Source organism: Podarcis liolepis (genome assembly GCF_965112155.1).
Source record: "Podarcis liolepis genome assembly, chromosome: 3".
In the NCBI taxonomy this organism is placed as follows: Eukaryota; Metazoa; Chordata; class Lepidosauria; order Squamata; family Lacertidae; genus Podarcis; species Podarcis liolepis.
The window spans coordinates 114,357,125-114,374,863 of record NC_139557.1 but is presented as its reverse complement, the minus strand read 5'-3'; the positions used below and the strand labels follow the sequence as shown (position 1 = coordinate 114,374,863).

Here is a 17,739-nt window from a genome sequence, read left to right as displayed (position 1 = left end):
AATAACCGCATTTAACAATTCTCTTGGTGTTCAAATGTAGCCTTGCCTGCCAAAAGGGTGGTTACAGTTAAAAAGAACACACACAGTCATGAAGAGCATGGAGGGAAATGGATACAAGAGGGAGATAAGTTCTTTAACCAGTTGCTGCCAGGCTGACCTTCCTGATGGTTTTGACTGGATAGAAGTGTTGCAACTCACCCAGTGGACCTTGATCCCCTGGCTGATGCTGGAGGCTAGAGTATGCTTCCTTTCTGTTCTGTGGTATTAGGGCAACTGGAGCAGAGCCTTCTTCTGTAAGAAAGATGCAACAGAATGAGGTGGCAGGATGGACTATATCACTTCAAACTGCATTAAAATCGGGGTGAGCTTTGCAGTTGAATTCAGTAGGCACAGGATTCCACCCTTAAAATCATTAATGCACTGACAGCTGTATTATCTGAAACAGAACTTTTTTGAGAAATTATGTTTAAGCAAAGGAGTAGCTGGCTGCACACAAAGTGCTGTTGAACGCAGAAAGAGAAGATAGGGAAAAAAGAAAGCAACACCCCTTCACCCCCAGTTAAAGCAGAGTTATCAAAGCTATTTTATTTCTAGAATTTACAACATTTGCGTATGGCACCATATTTTTCTGTAGGAGATTTTCTTTTTAAAGGTGTTTTTTAAAGTACCTTTCAGTACTTTAATGAAACACTGAATCATAGTTATTTGACCTTTACAAAAGGTCAGAATTACATCTGCTTTTTATTTTATAAAAAAGGCCATTTAAATGTAATAGAAGTGAGAGTTACAATATACTATGAAGGTAAAGGTTATGGGGTACATTAATTGTGTTTCTGTATTCTTCATTATGACAGTTTCTTGAAATGTCCGTTCCTTTGTACAAATGCTGAAAATAATTAATAACTCTGATAACTGCTTCTAAACTTAGTTAAAATACTTCCCTGATCAGAGATTTATGAACTGTGTTGGGGAGACTTGACACCTTCATTTGTTTCCCAAATTTGGCCAATAGCATCCCTTATTATGAAACTTAATTGAAAGAGTACAGTTACACCTTTAAGATGAACTGAAATTATTTTACTGAAACAGCATGAGCTTTTGTAGGCAATTACCTACTTCATCAGATGCTAGAGTGGAACTGATTAGAAATTAGTCCTTATTAGAAAGAAGATCCTTTCTGCCCATGACATTTCACACTGCTTTAGCCAAGACAAAATGTGTGCTCTGGGGAGTCCTGGTAACTTGCTAAAAAGTGAGTGCAAACTACAGACCCTGACCAATGCAAGTCATGAAATTATTAACCAACTTTAGTTGATTTTCCAGTTAGAATGTTAGACCACATGGAACCACACAAGGTTCAAGAAATGACAGAATTTTGTATAGCTATTTCTATGTATGGGCACTATTCTGCCCTCTTGAGATTGAAGAGAGGAAGGGAGGCAAATACACCATCAGGGCCTCTGCCAGTCCCTCTGCCACAGGGTGAAGGAATATCACCTGCACTGTGAAAACGAAGAAGAGGGCTGGGAGAGGGAGTTTGTGGTGTTTTTTTACAATCTGCTGACCACTGGATGGGAGAATTGTAAGCCTCCCTGACTGCCTTGTCAAAAAACTTAGTGTATCAAATAAATAAATAGTATTTGCAACCTGCAAATGCTCTATTATAGGTCATTCAGTGGCCTATAGCTCTAGCACATCATAGGAAAATTAAAACAAGATTCTGCTTTAGCTTCCATGCAAATTAATGTGTTTTCCCATTTGTGGAATAGTCTCCATGGAATTCTGTATATTGAGAGTGAACTCATTCTCCATGAATGGATCCAAATGTAGTCAAAATGGTACCTCCTATGTATAAGAGGAAGGTGTCAGAAGACTTGAGGGAACCCCATGGTATGCAGACCTAGAGAAAAGCTTCAGGGGGCAGGAAGAGAACCCCAAAACAGTCCAGTAAAGGCTAAGCAAATGCAGAATGGTGCTGAAATATAGCATCCCAGAAGAGGGCATGGCTGGCTGGTATTACTTGAGTGCCCAGCATGGTTAACATCCTAGGCATGCGCCTTAACCCTTTGCATCTTTTAGCTTCACTCCCCAGGTGGTTGTGAAAAGCGGGAGGGTTTCATAAGCACGTCAGAAGAAGCAAAACTTGGTATATGCTAGCTGCCCTTGCTAATAGAAAAACTTGCCTTCAGTGACTGGAAGGTGTAAGAATGCTAACAACATCATAAGGGAAGACCTGCCAGAAAGCTAACAGTAACTGCAAGCATGTATTTTGGTCAGCTCTAATTGAATTCATTTTTCCAATTTAACAACTGAAGAAGAAGCACAGTAGACTAGGAAAAAACTAGAGCATGGGACTTTTTTCCTCCAATTTTTCAAGTGAAAAACTGTGTAAATTGGGGAAAACACTGAAAAAATTATGACACCCCCACCCATTTGCAATGAGTAAAATGCCTTTTAAGATTTTAGCCAGAATGTATAATATGAAGGTTTTTATGTAAGTCAATTCAACATTAGAGAATAATAATTTCCATATATACTATAGATATATATGTCATTCAAACCCACTACTATTTCTGCACCTAAAGGGTGCTTCCATTTTCATGAGAGAGGCAAAAATGTCCTTGATTGCTTCTGAAGTGATGTTTGTCTTTGGATAAACTTGGATCTAATTTAAGATATGCTGGAAGCAAGTGTCCTATGTCTGTCCTTTTGACCTGACTTATTTCTTGGAAATGACCTTTTTACCTCTCCTCAAATCCATTGTGACAGGGCACCCTGCTACATACTCTGAAACAAGCAGCTCCTTGTCCTGCCTTGCTGGAGGATAAAATGGTCAAGAGGCACTGCAAACCTATATATGTTTTTATGGGAGTAAAGGTAAAGGCACCCCTGTCCGTACGGGCCAGTCTTGACAGACTCTAGGGTTGTGCGCTCATCTCACTCTAGAGGCCGGGAGCCAGCGCTGTCCGCAGACACTTCCGGGTCACGTGGCCAGCGTGAGGAAGCTGCTCTGGCAAGCCAGAGCAGCAGAAGAAGAAGAAGAAGAAGAGTTTGGATTTGATATCCCGCCTTTCACTCCCTTTTAAGGAGCATACGGAAACACCGTTTACCTTCCCACTAGTAAGCGGTCCCTATTTATCTACTTGCACCCGGGGGTGCTTTCGAACTGCTAGGTTGGCAGGCGCTGGGACCGAGCAGCGGGAGCGCACCCCGCCGCGGGGATTCGAACCGCCGACCGTGCGATCGGCAAGTCCTAGGCGCTGAGGTTTTACCCACAGCGCCACCCGCGTCCCTTTATCGGAGTAAGTTCCATTAAAGAGCATGGGTCTTCTGAGTAAGCATATGTAGGATTGCTCTGTAAAAGTGCAATCCTAGTACTATGTCTGCTACTTAAGTATGAAATAAGACAAACTTCAAGACATCCAAGTCTTCTGAAAATGTTAGTATTTATCATTCAAATTGCAGAAGAGCTATATACTCCTAGCCCAGAACTTCCAGGCATCAGCAACTTAATCTATTAAATATTTCTCTTGTGCAAGCATTCATTTTGTAAAGGCATAGGATTTGCAGGCAAGTCTGCTTCATTGAAAGTTGAAAATTATGCAACTTGCATATATTTCAGTTTCCACCAACATTTCCATAGTCCCCCATTTTCATTTGTTTCCCTCTATGACTTCAACATTTCCAGAATTAAAACATTTCTGGCAGTATAGTTTCTCATTCTGCTTGGCAAATTAAGAAATCTGGCTTCTTATCCACAGTGTGGACATCACTATGTTGTATTGTACATGCTTGAGTTCTCATCCTGTAAGAATTCTGAATAATGCAAGCCACTTAAAAAGGGGGAAAGACACTCCTATTGATTTCATGAGAAGTGAAACAGACTTGCCTGAATCACTTCAATATTATAGAGAGATAAAAGAATGTTGGCTATATTAAGATACAACCTTTCCGCACAATGAGAGGCAAAATGTTTCCCAACCACATCTCATCCGTTGTAAGATTTTTCTAGAGTATTCAGTCTGGCAGTGGATTGATGTCCCTTCAATGTGATGTGGGGCTCGGGAGGGAGAGAGAATAACTGCTACTATTTCTGTCTTCCGCCTTCACTTTAAAAAGAGTGTTATCTTGTGCAACTTCCAAAGAATTTAAGTTTTTTGAACCCCAAACATTTAAAACCATGGGGCAGTTAGGGTTAGGAAGTAAATAAAAGAAGATCACACAGTGGTGCAAAAATTGAAAGTGTCTAATACTTGCACACCTGCATTTTCCACACCAACCACTTATGTATAGACCACTTATATGACAAATTTCTAAGTAGTTTTGAACTATAAAAAGTTTAAGAACACCACTTAAAACCACAGTTAAAACTGTAAAATCAGAAGTTCAATTGAGTGGACTGCTTATCTAAGCTGATGGGGCCTCCTGTTTCAACAGGGAAGGCATTTTATTGCTGCCAACAGTGTTATGGCATGCCCTCCCTTTTGAAATATGAAAAAGCCTCCTTCTGTTACCTCATGCTGATAATTGTCAGGCCACAGCAAAATGAACCAAGTTCCATTAGATGATTGTAGTGCCCTTACCAGTGAAGAGGAAGGCAGTTTTTCAGGTAATCTGGTCCACAGTTATTTAGGGCTTTATATGGAAGTATCGCAAGCTTAAAAGTGGCTTGATGGTTATAGGCAACCAGAGCAGATTCCTCAGCCCTGGTGTGACATGTGCCTAATAAAGAGCACCACTTAGCACCCAGGCTGCAGTATTCTGCATAAGCAGTAGCCTCTAGACCAACTGCCAAGGAAGCCTCACACAGAGCACATTACAGTAGGCCAAACGTGAGGTTGCCGTTGCTTCTGTCACAGTGATCAAGTTATCCCTGTCTAGGAAAGGGTGCAGCTGATGTAGCAGCTGAAACTGATGATAAGTGCTTTTTGCCACAGACCACTTGGCCAAAAATAGTTCCAAGAGCATCCCTGAGCTGCATACCTGTTGTTTTTTTCAGTGGGAGTGTCAGCCCATTTAGGCTCTCCAATTCTCTAATCTGGAAACGACTTAACCACAGTGCTTCTGTCTTAGCAGGATTCAGCTTCAGTCTGTTGACCCTCATCCACTTCACCACTGCATCCAGGCCCTAATTCAGCTCATTGTTTCCAATTCCAATTCCAATTCCCAATAGCAATGGGAATAGCAATGGGAAGTAATGCATGTTCCCAGATATAAAATACTGCACTCTGAGTGTTTGGAAAATAAAACATCTCTACAACAAGAGCATGATTTTGAGAGAAGATGGGTGATATAGTACAGATAATAAATAGATCAACAAATGTACCTTAATTGTATGGAAAGGCACTGAGAACGTCATTATATTGTGTTGAAACCATTCTGCAAATAGAAGGGCTTCTGTACTGTACATGGAAATAGTTCCAATCCAGCGGAGACTCCCTGAAGGAAGGGGATGCTTCAATTTTTAGTGATCCTTGTTCCTCTGCATCACTTTCCACACTTGTTCTGGAAGGTACGCAACCTTCTGTTGCAGCTTTTAATATTGTATGCTTATTCTGGTTCTTACTATGTTTCCCTCATGACTTGGTGTTGGTCAAGTTGCTCCTGCTGCTTTGTACTGATCTCTTATCCAGCAGAAGCCACATTTTTTTTGTATTTGGCCATATTTTTTCTATTATTTCATTGCCTAAGGCTTTGAGCTGTAAACTAGTAAAAAAAAAAAAGTAAAAAAATAGGTCAAAGTCTACTTTTTAAAAATTCTTAGATATGCCTTAGCATTCCAGCTGTGCTAAGTTGATATATTTGTAGATATTCTACCTAATGAGATGCTACTTTTCCAGGGCAGAGACTTTCACATAAGGATATTGTTACCATCGGATCTTCAGTTGAAAAATGCCAGGTAAGGCGCAAGATTTTTTAAAATATATTTTTGCTATATTGCAAGATAACCTTTTCATTTTTAATAATATGTCTTGTGTGAGAAGTAGTGATGGCTCTTACAGTTTGAAGAGATTTCCAGAGTATCAGCAATTTTAGTTGTTAAATGATTGTTGCTAATTAACTTTGACACCAGTAAGATTTAGTGGAACCAGTCAAGGAAGAGCATGGAAAAATGTAGGAAAATGAGCAAGTATTTTCTGATTCTGCAGACCAGGGAACAACCACAGAAGAATGTAAAGTTGAATTTGGTCTGAAAGTAATCATATTGGGGTTGTACTTGGACAATCAGTGACTGTTGCAAAGCTGAAATGTCTTAAGTGAACTAGCCAAGGAAGTAGCATTGTGGATATTCAGTAAAGTACTGAGGCTTCAGTTGGCGTCATCCCCAACCATTGGGGGACAGAGATGCAGTGGTGCACACACCTCCAGTGACATATGGCTCATAACATATTTAGATGGCAACTATACTGACTTGCATGCCATGCAGATCCCAAATTAGGTGGGTTTGTGGTGACACATGCAAATGAGTGGGATTTTGTATATAGAAATTGTTTCACACCAACTGATCATCATAATCTGGGAGCTGCAGCATGCTTAAATTTAAAGTGGCTGTTATACATTTTGAACTGGTATCCATTACATGTTACAGCTAGAGACAGGTGGGGGAGTGTGACGATTACAATTTTTCTCTTGAGGACACTCAGGTTTTGCATCATGCTTTGATTGAAAATCATATTCCGTGCATTTCAGGCAGAAACTTGCGCCCAGCACAGCTTGACTGATAATTCTGTGTGTGGTTTCCCTCCCCTTTACCTTGAGTATGAGATTTATCTCACTTTCTTGAATTATGTGGAGCTGTGTTTATCATGGTACAACTTGTTCAATTCTCTTCAGTAGAATAATTTGGATTACGTGGCTTTAGCCTGTAAAAAGGTTTACGAATGAGTAATTCTGTTTGGGGCAGGGATCGAACATGTGTGCAAGTATTGTTTCCATAGGTTTCACACCTGCAAATGTGCAGGGACATACACCCTTCACCTCCTGCGCTATTGTACACTCCTGTATCAGAAAAGCCTTCTTACAAAAGTGTCAGTGAGTCTGAAGGTGATTCCTCTGTGTGTGTGTGTGTGTGTGTGTGTGTGTGTGTGTGTGTGTGGCTTTTACATGGCTGAATGTAGCCTACTGTGCAAAGGGTAAGAATCTGTTACTCTCCACACTTTAGTTTCTGGATCCACCCATTACTGATATGCTATCCCGGAAGGTTGTCCTTGAGAGAATGTGACCCTTGGGTTGAAAAAGGTTCCTCCCCTGCCCTCTGTCAACTGCGGATTATGCAAATATCATTTCAGTCTGTCTGAGTTCATCCAGGGCTGTAGAAAATTTCAGAAAGCTAATTTGGCTTGCAGAAAGGTGTTAAGGTCTGGGCTTCTTTTATGAAGTTATTGATAAAACACAAGAACCGCCCTCAGTTTCTTGTTTCAGCACCTAAGCATGCATTGCATGCTCTGAAACGTGCATTGTTCTTTGAGATTCAAAGGTTGAATGGAATTTGTGCTTCAATTCAATGACTATAATGGGAATAAAAGCTGATAGGAATGGTTGGTTACCCAGGTTATGAGGAAGGTTATGAACCCTTTAAGTGAAGCTGAATGGTCAGTAAACACTGGCTCTGTTTCTCTTTTTTAATTATGCCTTCCTAGATGTTTACAATAAATGAAGTACTCACGCATGTTTATCTTAAAATGCCGGTTTGAGATACAGTACTGAATTCTGTGCAATCAGGCAACTCAAAGCTATTATATCAGTTAAAGCTGTTGTCCGTGAACCACTTTAAGCATGCATACTTATATCTAAATCTGTTTACATCCATTGAGTGTTATAGGGCTAATCTAGTTTAAGTACATATATACCTGTTTAAAAGTTTTATGGTTCATAGTGAATGATATAACTGAATATCACCAGCACATTATAGAAGTTTGAAACCAAAATAAAGCTGCCATGAGAAGATCAGTTGAGCACATCCAAGAGCTGAACCTTGGATAACATCAACAGAGTGAAAAGGATGAAGGGAGAGAACCGTGAATCATGGTGTTTCCGCCAGCAAGTGGACTATTATACCAGTTCCTGGTTTCTATGATTAATATTTCTATTTTATTTTATTAAGCTTGTTGCACTGTGATATTTTAATGTGGAGACAAGAAGAAAGCATTTTTGCCCCAGTATTTTTTAAAAACTACTGATTGTGGTTGGCGTAGTATATAATGTGACAAGCAGCCATTTTAAACTTGAATTATAGCCCTTACCAATGAAGCTATTTAATTAGAATAACATGATGATTGATGCACGTTTTCCTGTCCTGAACAGATGTAGTCTTACTGAGGCATGTTATCAGTTCCTTATAGCTACTATAGAAACATCTATGCTTTGTAGTGGTGGGTGGGATCGGGGGAGGAGGTGTGGCATCCAGTAGTGGAAAACACAATTACACCTTTGAACATGCTTCATGAAGATTGATGTGACATCAGTGCTGATCACATAGGAGCTTTAAGTAAGTATGCTTTCATACTTACTTAATTAGATGTTTTAATTTATTTGTTTGTGTTATTTATTTCATTTCTATGCTGCCTTCATCTGAAAATCACAGGGCAGTTCACAATATAAAAGCACAAAAATGCATACTATAGTATAAGGCTATGTTTTTTGCTAAAATAAAATATACAGTGGTGCCCCGTAAGACGAATGCCTCGCAAGACGAAAAACCCGCTAGACGAAAGGGTTTTCCGTTTTTCGATGCGCTTCGCAAGACGAATTTCCCTATGGGCTTGCTTCGCAAAACGAAAAAGTCTTGCGAGTCTTGCGATTTTTTTCGCTCCCCCCCCCTTTTTCTAAGCCACTAATAGCCTTTTAGCCGCTAAGCCTTTAATAGCCGCTAAACCGCTAATAGCGCTAAGCCGCTAATAGGGTTGCTTCGCAAGACGAAAAAACCGCTAAACGAAGAGACTCGCGGAACGGATTAATTTCGTCTTGCGAGGCACCACTGTAGTCCAAAATTGGGGATCATCTTATACACAGATGGTGAATGCACAGGGGTTAAAAAAAAACACTATGAAAGCTTCTGCCATGGGAGGTATGCGCAGCTCCCTGTAAGCATTGCCGCCTCCTTTCCTCCTTCCCCAGCCGCACGCAGTGCTCTTTCTCATGCGTGCACACACGGGCGCAGGTCTTTGAGCTGCGCCACAAAAAGAGCAAGGTATGGGGTGGCAACTGGAGCCCTGTGGCTGTGCCAAAAACTCTCTAAGGGAAGTGCATCCTGGGCCTGCTCCACCCCTTTGCTTGGCATGTAGCATCGTTGCCCTGGAGAAAGCCAAGAAAAACTCAACAGGGTGACCCCCCCCCCCCCAGCTGAGCAAGTTCTAAATTTCTAAATTTTGGGTTCAAAAAATATACATGGAAAAATACAGGTACTTCCCTCTAAAGATGAATATTGATTTTCATAAACTGAATGTTTTTTTCCTTTCTTTTTTATTGTTCAGGATTTAGAATGACTAACAGCACTTTCAGTTTTATGGAGACTGGTTTTCTTCATGTTTTGTTGTAATTATGCTAAGTTTTGCAACCTTGTGATCAGAGAGTCAGAATTGGAAATTACCTCCACCAAGTACAGTGGTACCTCGGGTTAAGATCTTAATTCGTTCTGGAGGTCTGTTCTTAACCTGAAGCACCACTTTAGCTAATGGGGCTTCCTGCTGCCGCTGCGATGCCACTGCACGATTTCTGTTCTCATCCTGAAGCAAAGTTCTTAACCCAAGGTACTATTTCTGGGTTAGCCGAGTCTGTAACCAGAAGCGTATTCAACCTGAAGTGTATTTAACCCGAGGTACCACTGTGTGGTATATTTAGGTTAGAGAATCAGGCTTTCTGAAATTATGTTACAATCAGAAATGTGTTTTCCAGTGTACTACTACAGTGGTACCTTGGGTTAAGAACGTAATTCGTTCTGGAGGTCCGTTCTTAACCTGAAACTGTTCTTAACCTGAGGTACCACTTTAGCTAACGGGGCCTCCCGCTGCACTGCCGCCACACAATTTCTGTTCTCATCCTGAAGCAAATTTCTTAACCCGAGGTACTATTTCTGGGTTAGTGGAGTCTGTAACCTGGAGCGTCTGTAACCACTGTACTGAAGCTTAATAGAGGAAAGTGAAGCTTAATAATAATAAAAAGTGTTAGCTAATTGAAAGTTTAAAAATCTGTTACAGTTTGTTATATTTCATACTTCAGTTACCATGCACCTTAATAAAGTGCATTGAAAATAGCATTTCCTATGGGATAATACAGCACTCTGTTTCAGAGAATATTAGGCATTTTTATAGAGCACATTTGGTAAACATATACATTTGAAATTCATGTATTATGGTAGATGACATAACATACAAAAAACTAAAATTTCTTAAAATAAAGGATATGTTATTATGTGTGTTATATTTTCCTTTCCGTGTACATAAAACTACCAGAAAGCACTCATTTTAATGTTAGTCTTCTAATTTACTTCATATGGATGATTTTATATTTTGTAGGATACAGTGTGGCTGGTATTTGAAAAAGTTGTTGGATGGATACCAACAAATTCTAAAACAGGTATGTTTGTGAAACGTGTTGCTGAACTTACTGAATTCCAGTAGCTAGTGATGTTATAAATACTTGAGAAGGCCTGTAGCCTACAACCCATTTGCTTGTAAGTATATATTTAAAGCAACTCTGTTGTCTTCTGTAGAAATGCTTCAAAGTAAATTAATTTTCAGATCACATCAAAAGTGAGTCTGCTTATGACCCTGAGTAGGGGAAGCTGAATCCCACAATGAAGTCTTATGGAGTGCTCTTCCTATTAGATAGGGAGAAGAATTTGCTCCAAGCTTGGTTGACTGATAGTCTCTCTTTGAGAGCTCTGGCATTCTGACTTCTGAGGATGATGGGAGGACAATGTGGGAATAAAGTCATGGTCATGTAGTCATCTGCTTCACTACAGGTTTTCTACAATAGGAGGAAGGGCTGTAGCTCAGTGGTAGAGCTTCTGCTTTGCACACAGAAGGTCCTAGGCATCTCCTGGTAGGGCTGGAAAAAGACTTCTCTGAAATCTCAGAGAGCCACAGCCAGACAGTACTGAGCTAGGTGGACCAATGGTCTGACTTGGTACAAGGCATGTTTCTATGTTGAGTGAGAGACTTTCTGGAAACCCTTCAGAAGAGATTTGGGGGTTTGTGTGTAGAGATATTTTTCTCGAAATGTTGAAGCCACGGGGTCATTTTTTATTTCTCACTTGCTGCGAAATGGAGTCCTGTCTAGCTTTAATGGTATCACTCATATGCTTTATGATAAAAAACAGGCCAATGCAAGAATATTAGCACAAAGCATTACATGAAATAATTAACAAAAAGGAATGTGTTTTTCAGCGGTTGCAGCACTCTTCGGATCTAGTCAGTTTCATGGTGGAGTTGAAGACTGTTTTGGTGAGGAACTATATTACAGAGGATTAGTGATCCTAATTTGTCTCCTTACTGTTTGCTTTTACTTACTTGTATAATAAGCAAGATACCCTATTTGCTAATCTTCCATAACAATTGCAGTTTTTCATATGATCCTTCTGGAATTGTGTTGTATCTGCAAGGTAATGGCCAATACTATTGCTTATGTAACCTCTTTTTACAAGTTACTAGTTAGAAACTAGGCTGTGGTTTTCCAAATGCAACTGTTTCAAGTTACTCCTTTTCAAGTGTAGCCTTTTATTAGCCTTGTATTATATTATGTCATATTACAAAAATCATGAAGTAAACACATGAGAGGGAGCAGTGGGGATGAGTGTGCTGATTTTATCCCCTTTGTTATTTTTGTTTTTCCACTTTTAAAAATTGATTCGTCATAAAGATATGTACAAACTGACACATAACCATGTAAACAATAGCAGAACCATACATGGAGCATATTCAGTATAAAAATCAAATTACAGCGATGCAGTTACATATACAGTAGCACAAATTTGAGGAAGAGTCTCTAGACCCCAACCACAATGATGAGTGACTTATGGGAGGAATGCTTGTATGACTCTCTCAATTTATATAATTTTTAAAAAAGTGAGAACCAGTCCGCATCAAAATGGACTGATTTGACTTTGCCCTGGACTATTTGTCTATGTCTAAAGCAACACTCAGTTAAAGCAATGTTCCATGCATTTGCAAACCTCTTCGTTGTTTTCATTACCTTCAAATTTGTGGAAGATGGCTGTTTGAAGAAGAGAGCCTTTTTGATTTGTGGAGACTTGTACATTTTGGAACCTTCTAAACACAGAATGGAAAAACAATGACAGAGGAGGCATAGCTAGTGTGCCCCATTGTGCCCCTCATGTTTATTTCTTGGATTGGTAACCCCTGCATAGAGCTTGTTTGAACAGGCTGAATATCTTTCAGACTAGAAGGGAGGAAAACGGTTACCTCTTAACTTCATTGCTGGCCATAAAGGAGGAATATGAGGCAATGTGCATCCATTAATTTACCTGCCTATTTAAGTTCTTGGATATGTCATGTGTAGCACAGTATTACTAGTGTAAGAATATCTCTTTATTGCCTATATATCCATCATAAAGGTGATTCCAGAGCTAAAAAATGAGAGGCATGCTTTATTTTGTTCTGATTTTACCATGGCCATGGTTTCTGATTTATACCTTGCCAAGCAGAAATGGAATAGGAACCGACCATTGCAAGGTGAAATCCAGTTGCAACTTCAAAAGAACCACAGTTTCATTCCTGTGAAAATGTTAAATTTCAGAATCTGGGGATTTGGATATTTTGGAGAAACCCTGAGCTATTTTCAGCTGGATCTAAATGACACTGTTTTTTTTTTAAGTACAATTGAGAGTACATACACACTTTGTTTAAACTTGCTTTTCTTTAAATATTTTTCCTGTTTGCTGATAATGTTTAGTGCTGAGGACTTTTTTAAACTATATTTTTAGCACAGTGAATGTGCAGCAGTTATACACTTGTTGCAGAAGATCCAGATTCTTCTTGAGTAGCATATCATATTTTTCCAGCACTCGGGCAACAATATTTTGTTGCAGGTTAAATGATACGCTTTTGTGCATTTCTTCTGCAAATGCTGTGCGAAATGATACTGCTACATGAGGGCACCTCTTGGATAGTGCTTCTGACTGTCTACTGATGAGCAGCATAATTCCCTTCATATCTGCACTATTTTATGACTTCTTATAATTTCTTTTAGAGGTTGATTGCTCTCTCATTGTGCCACTCAAGTGCGTACGTGCCCATGTAACCATTTTAAAAAGAAAACTGCAGACACCAGCAAGGATTTAATGTTTTCTTTCCCTCTCCTGGCAAAAATTCTACCATTTCATGATTTTTCTTCTTCTCTTTTTTACCCTAAGAGTGTGTCCTCCCCTTCCTGAGCTCTGGAGCACACAGATCTTTTTTATTTTTCTGTTTCAAAAGACAAAAACCACAGCTAACCCATGCAGCAAGGCTATCATTTGCAATCCATTTGGTGTGGACAGTTTGTTGTTCTGCTGCCAGTAGATTGTGGCAAGGTGAAAGGCTGAGATTTATCACCTGATAAGCTCTTAGAACTTGTAGTTGGAAATAAAGTTGGAAACTGTCATGATGTTTCTATCATACTACTCTTCATTTTTTTTAGGATGCCTCATTTTAAACTTTTTGATAGCTCTGAGCTTCATTTTCTGAATCATACTGGAGTATATTTCCAGAAGGAACTTGGTCAGTGGTTGTGAATTTTTTAATAGGTAGTTCCACTAGACATAGGTTTTATGTATCCCTTTCTTTTCACGGTGTCCTTCTAGCCAGAGTGTTTGAGTGTTCCCATTTTTAAAAAATATCTGAAGCATGCTTCAAATTTGTATTCATATATGCATTGACAATGCCTGATTAAAAATGTGGAGAGATTTCCACCAGAGGGTTCAAAAGCAGTTTAATGGACCCAACCTTTATTAGTATGAGGACCCCCTTTTAACCTCAAAAAAATAAAAAATGAAAATGCAAACCCCGTCATTCCAATTGTTGCAATTTTAGGCTTCATTAATTGAGAAAATACATAATGACAAAAAAACTATTATGAATTTAATATGGTATAAAACCAATGTAGATCTATGCAGAAGACACTGTGCTGTCAAATGAGCAATTATGATATGGTGCTATCTTGTACATGTCTACTCAGAAGCAAGTCACAGTGAGTTCAATTGGACTTACTCCAAAGTGTACAGAACTGAAGCCTCAGTGCCCAGACTTTCCTTTAATTACTGTTAAGGCACACATCACTTCTCGTTAAAAGGAGAAAGGATATGCTATCTTGGTTCTTCCCTTTTCCTTTGATTAAGGAATGAGACAGAGAAGATTGTCATTCTCCAACTCCTCCCATGCTTTTCTTTCCTTAGTTCCCATCTCTGTTTTCACCCTTGAATGCTTTGAATCTGGCCATTTTTATGTGCAGTGGTACCTTGGTTCCCAAACGGCTTAGTTGTCGAACAAATCGGCTCCCGAACGCCGCAAACCCGGAAGTAATTGTTCCGGTTTGCGAACGTTTTTTGGAAGCCAAATGTCCGACTCAGCTTCTGTGGCTTCCGATTGAGTGCAGGAAACTCCTGCAGCCAATCAGAAGCCACGCCTTGGTTTTCGAACGGTTTCAGGAGTCGAACGGAGTCCCAGAATGGATTAAGTTTGAGAACCAAGGTACCACTGTATAGGGAATAATTTGTAAACTTCAGAAGACAAAATCTGTGTCCTGGTCCCAACCACATGTTTTGTGGAAACAGAAGGCACAAAGAATGAGCAAAAGAGAGCAAATTGGGTAGTAACAAAATTTGGGTGAGAAGAAGGAAACGGGGTTCCTAGACTTTGGGTGCAAAGAGTACAAGAGTTATTGGGATAAAAAGGCGAGGCTGATGGGGTAAAATAGTTTTATTCTGGAGAAGCTCTTTAAGCAGAGTCTGCTCCTCAGTGCTCCTGGAGCAAGCCCTGTGGGAGTTGTGGTGTCAGCTACTACTACGGGTCTCTCCTCCGTGAGGTGCTTGGAATCCACTCTTGGCATACCTGAGCAACCAGGCTAAGCCATGAGCTGAGCACCGGAGAAGCAGGAAGGGACGAGTTCTGTGGTGCTGACAAGGCCCTGCCAGCAAGGCTTGAGGTGTAGAGGAATCAAACTCTAGTAAGTAAGTGTCCATAGCCTTCACACACTTACCTCAGTGTAAGTTCCATCAAATACACCGAAACTTCTGAGTAAATGTGCATAAGATTGCATCCATAAGCCTTGCTGAAAACAAGGAAACTCATTTTAATTATGAGTGTCTTTTGAATAGACATATAGATTTGCATTGTTAGCCATGACTAACCTTAGCTGGATTGGGATTCATCTGAATGTATACAATCAGTATATATATATTTCTAAGTTGTTTAACACTTGACAAACGTATAAGATGCTATCTTTTTCAACAGGAAGTTGCTTTGAGAAACACACAAGAAGTTCATGCGCCTCCATCTCCATACTATTACTCTGGCGTCATCGGAGATATAGAAACTTTGGGATGGAATAAGTATGCCATGTTTAATAATTGTGATCTTGAATAAACTGTTTAGTAAATTTAACATGCTTGTTCCTGAAGAAATAGTATTTTCAGGTTTCACTAATGGGTTATTATAAGTGTTTAAATAGCTTTTGTTATTATAACTAGCCTTTAATTAAGTTCTTAACATAGATTTTTTAAAAGGTCTTAAGAAGAACCTACAGGTCAAATCTTGTTTCCAATTGAAAGTCTCTTCCACAGAGTTTATGTAGTATGTAATTGGGATTCCCCTCAGGGCAGTTAGGGTAACTGGTCTTTGACTCCATTCTTTTTTTTTGCTGCTTTCCTTAAAAAAAAGAAAAGAAGAAGAAGAAGAAGAAAGGACAAATTGAGAAAGTCAGAGCTTTACTCTTACTTTCCCTCTTCCCTGATTATTATAGGGTAGACAGAGGAAGGGGGTCTTCCAGAATAACAGATGCAAAACGCTATCCTAGTTACACAGGAGTACTCATTTCATTCTTGGAGGAGGTACATCATGCTGTGCCCTGATAGAAGCTACAAGGCTTTATCTTCCTGCCTGCATCAATTGGCTGGGGAAGGGTGGCAACCTCCATAGCAGCTCTGTGGAACCGAAAAGGTAGTGAGTGGGTAGCAAAATGCACATAGGAGAAAGCAAGGGGTAACCTCTGGAGCTCCAAATCCATCTGTACAAGTAACATTTCTTAATGCCCTCCCATGGACAGAAATCACTTGTCTCAAACCTGGCTGACATAGAGAAAAACAACTCATGGTACAGAGCCCCCACAGAATCCCACTCTGCACACACCCCTCTTCATTTGCTATTGCAGAGATCTACACCTTGAATCCTTATCCGGAACCATAGTTATGCATTGCATATAGAAGGACTCTGTGGGTTGTATTCAACTAACTTACTTGGAGTCAGATTAATGGACCTATGTTAGTCAGTGTACGCAGAATACAATTTCCTTTATTACAACCCTACGAATGGGGAAGGAGGAAGTGGTGGACACTGCTTCTGCTAGGGTTGCCACATGTCTGGAATTTCCCAGATATACCTGGAATACTGCAGTCGGAAGCAGTGTCCGGGTGTAAATTGGCAAAAGGTCCAGGAAAATCCGGGCATATGGCAACCCATGTCGGCAGTGCCGTTTTTGCCAATTTTCCTTAAAAATAGCTCAAAATTGTCTTTAATTTGCTGTTTTGCCAAAAAAAGCTTAACAACATAAAACCATTGTGGTAATTATGCAGTGGAAAGGGCCATAGCTTACTTGTAAGAGCATCTGCTTTGCATGCAGAAAATCTAAGGTTCAGTCCCTGGTATTTCCAGGTCAAGCTGGGAGACAGCCCTATTTCAAACCCAGAGAGCTATTGCAAGCCGTAGACAATACTGAGTTAGATGGACCAAGGTTATGACTTGATATAAATATGGCAGCTTCCTATGTTCCTAATATTAACAGTAACTTGGAACACAGCTGAAAGCAAAGCTTCTTCTTGCACCCAGTTCTGTTTGCATTTCTGTTTCGTCTGACTCTTTTACAGTGGAACTTCTGTATGCATAATCTGTAGTGTGACTCAAATCTTCTGCTACTTGTTCTCCATTGAAATTTCACATAACCTAAAAGTGGTCTTCTTGCCACAATGCAAGATAATGCTTTAACAAAGATTACTAATCGTATATAAATTGCTGTGCTGAATTTCCTACTGTACCTGTATTTATAATTTGTTGACCGGAACAGGACAGTCCGAGCATGTAACATCGATCGTGGCCTGACTGCTAGGTGATGGATGAGCACTTATATTATGTTTTATTATGTGTTTTGTATTTTAAATATTGAATAACTTTATTGTAATGTTTTGTAAGTCTGAGACATTTTGTAAAAAATGATTAACAAATATAACATATATTAAATAATAATAATTATAATGAAAACGTTCATTGAAGAAGGAAATCCAAGCACAAAAGTCTTCTACTTTAAGAAACTGCAAAAATGGATCAAATAGTTGACAGGAAGTTTAATGTGTAGATAAGTGGAGGCTGACAAGAACATGCTGTGTGTGCCAAAGGTTCCAGTGATGGAAAACTGAAACATAGTGCTCACTGACCACAGCGTGAGCCCTGACACACAATGTAAATAACTCAGAGATATATGACTGCATTAAGCAGCTGGCTGGTGTATTTCAGTGATAAATCTGCAACAGCA

The 17,739-nt window shown here is 39.7% G+C and overlaps 1 protein-coding gene across 2 annotated transcripts in view; it reads left to right on the top strand.

Moving 5' to 3' along the window:
* FANCL (FA complementation group L) overlaps positions 1 to 17,739 on the top strand; it is a 51,080-nt gene that overhangs the window by 2,966 nt on the left and 30,375 nt on the right. The window contains exons 2-5 of one of the 2 annotated variants that reach the window (XM_083494704.1): positions 5,841 to 5,899; positions 10,515 to 10,575; positions 11,388 to 11,444; positions 15,450 to 15,547. In XM_083494704.1, coding sequence (XP_083350830.1) covers positions 5,841 to 5,899; positions 10,515 to 10,575; positions 11,388 to 11,444; positions 15,450 to 15,547 — 275 coding nt within the window. The remainder of the gene's footprint in view (positions 1 to 5,840; positions 5,900 to 10,514; positions 10,576 to 11,387; positions 11,445 to 15,449; positions 15,548 to 17,739) is intronic. The other variant, XM_083494705.1, reaches the window with a different exon arrangement.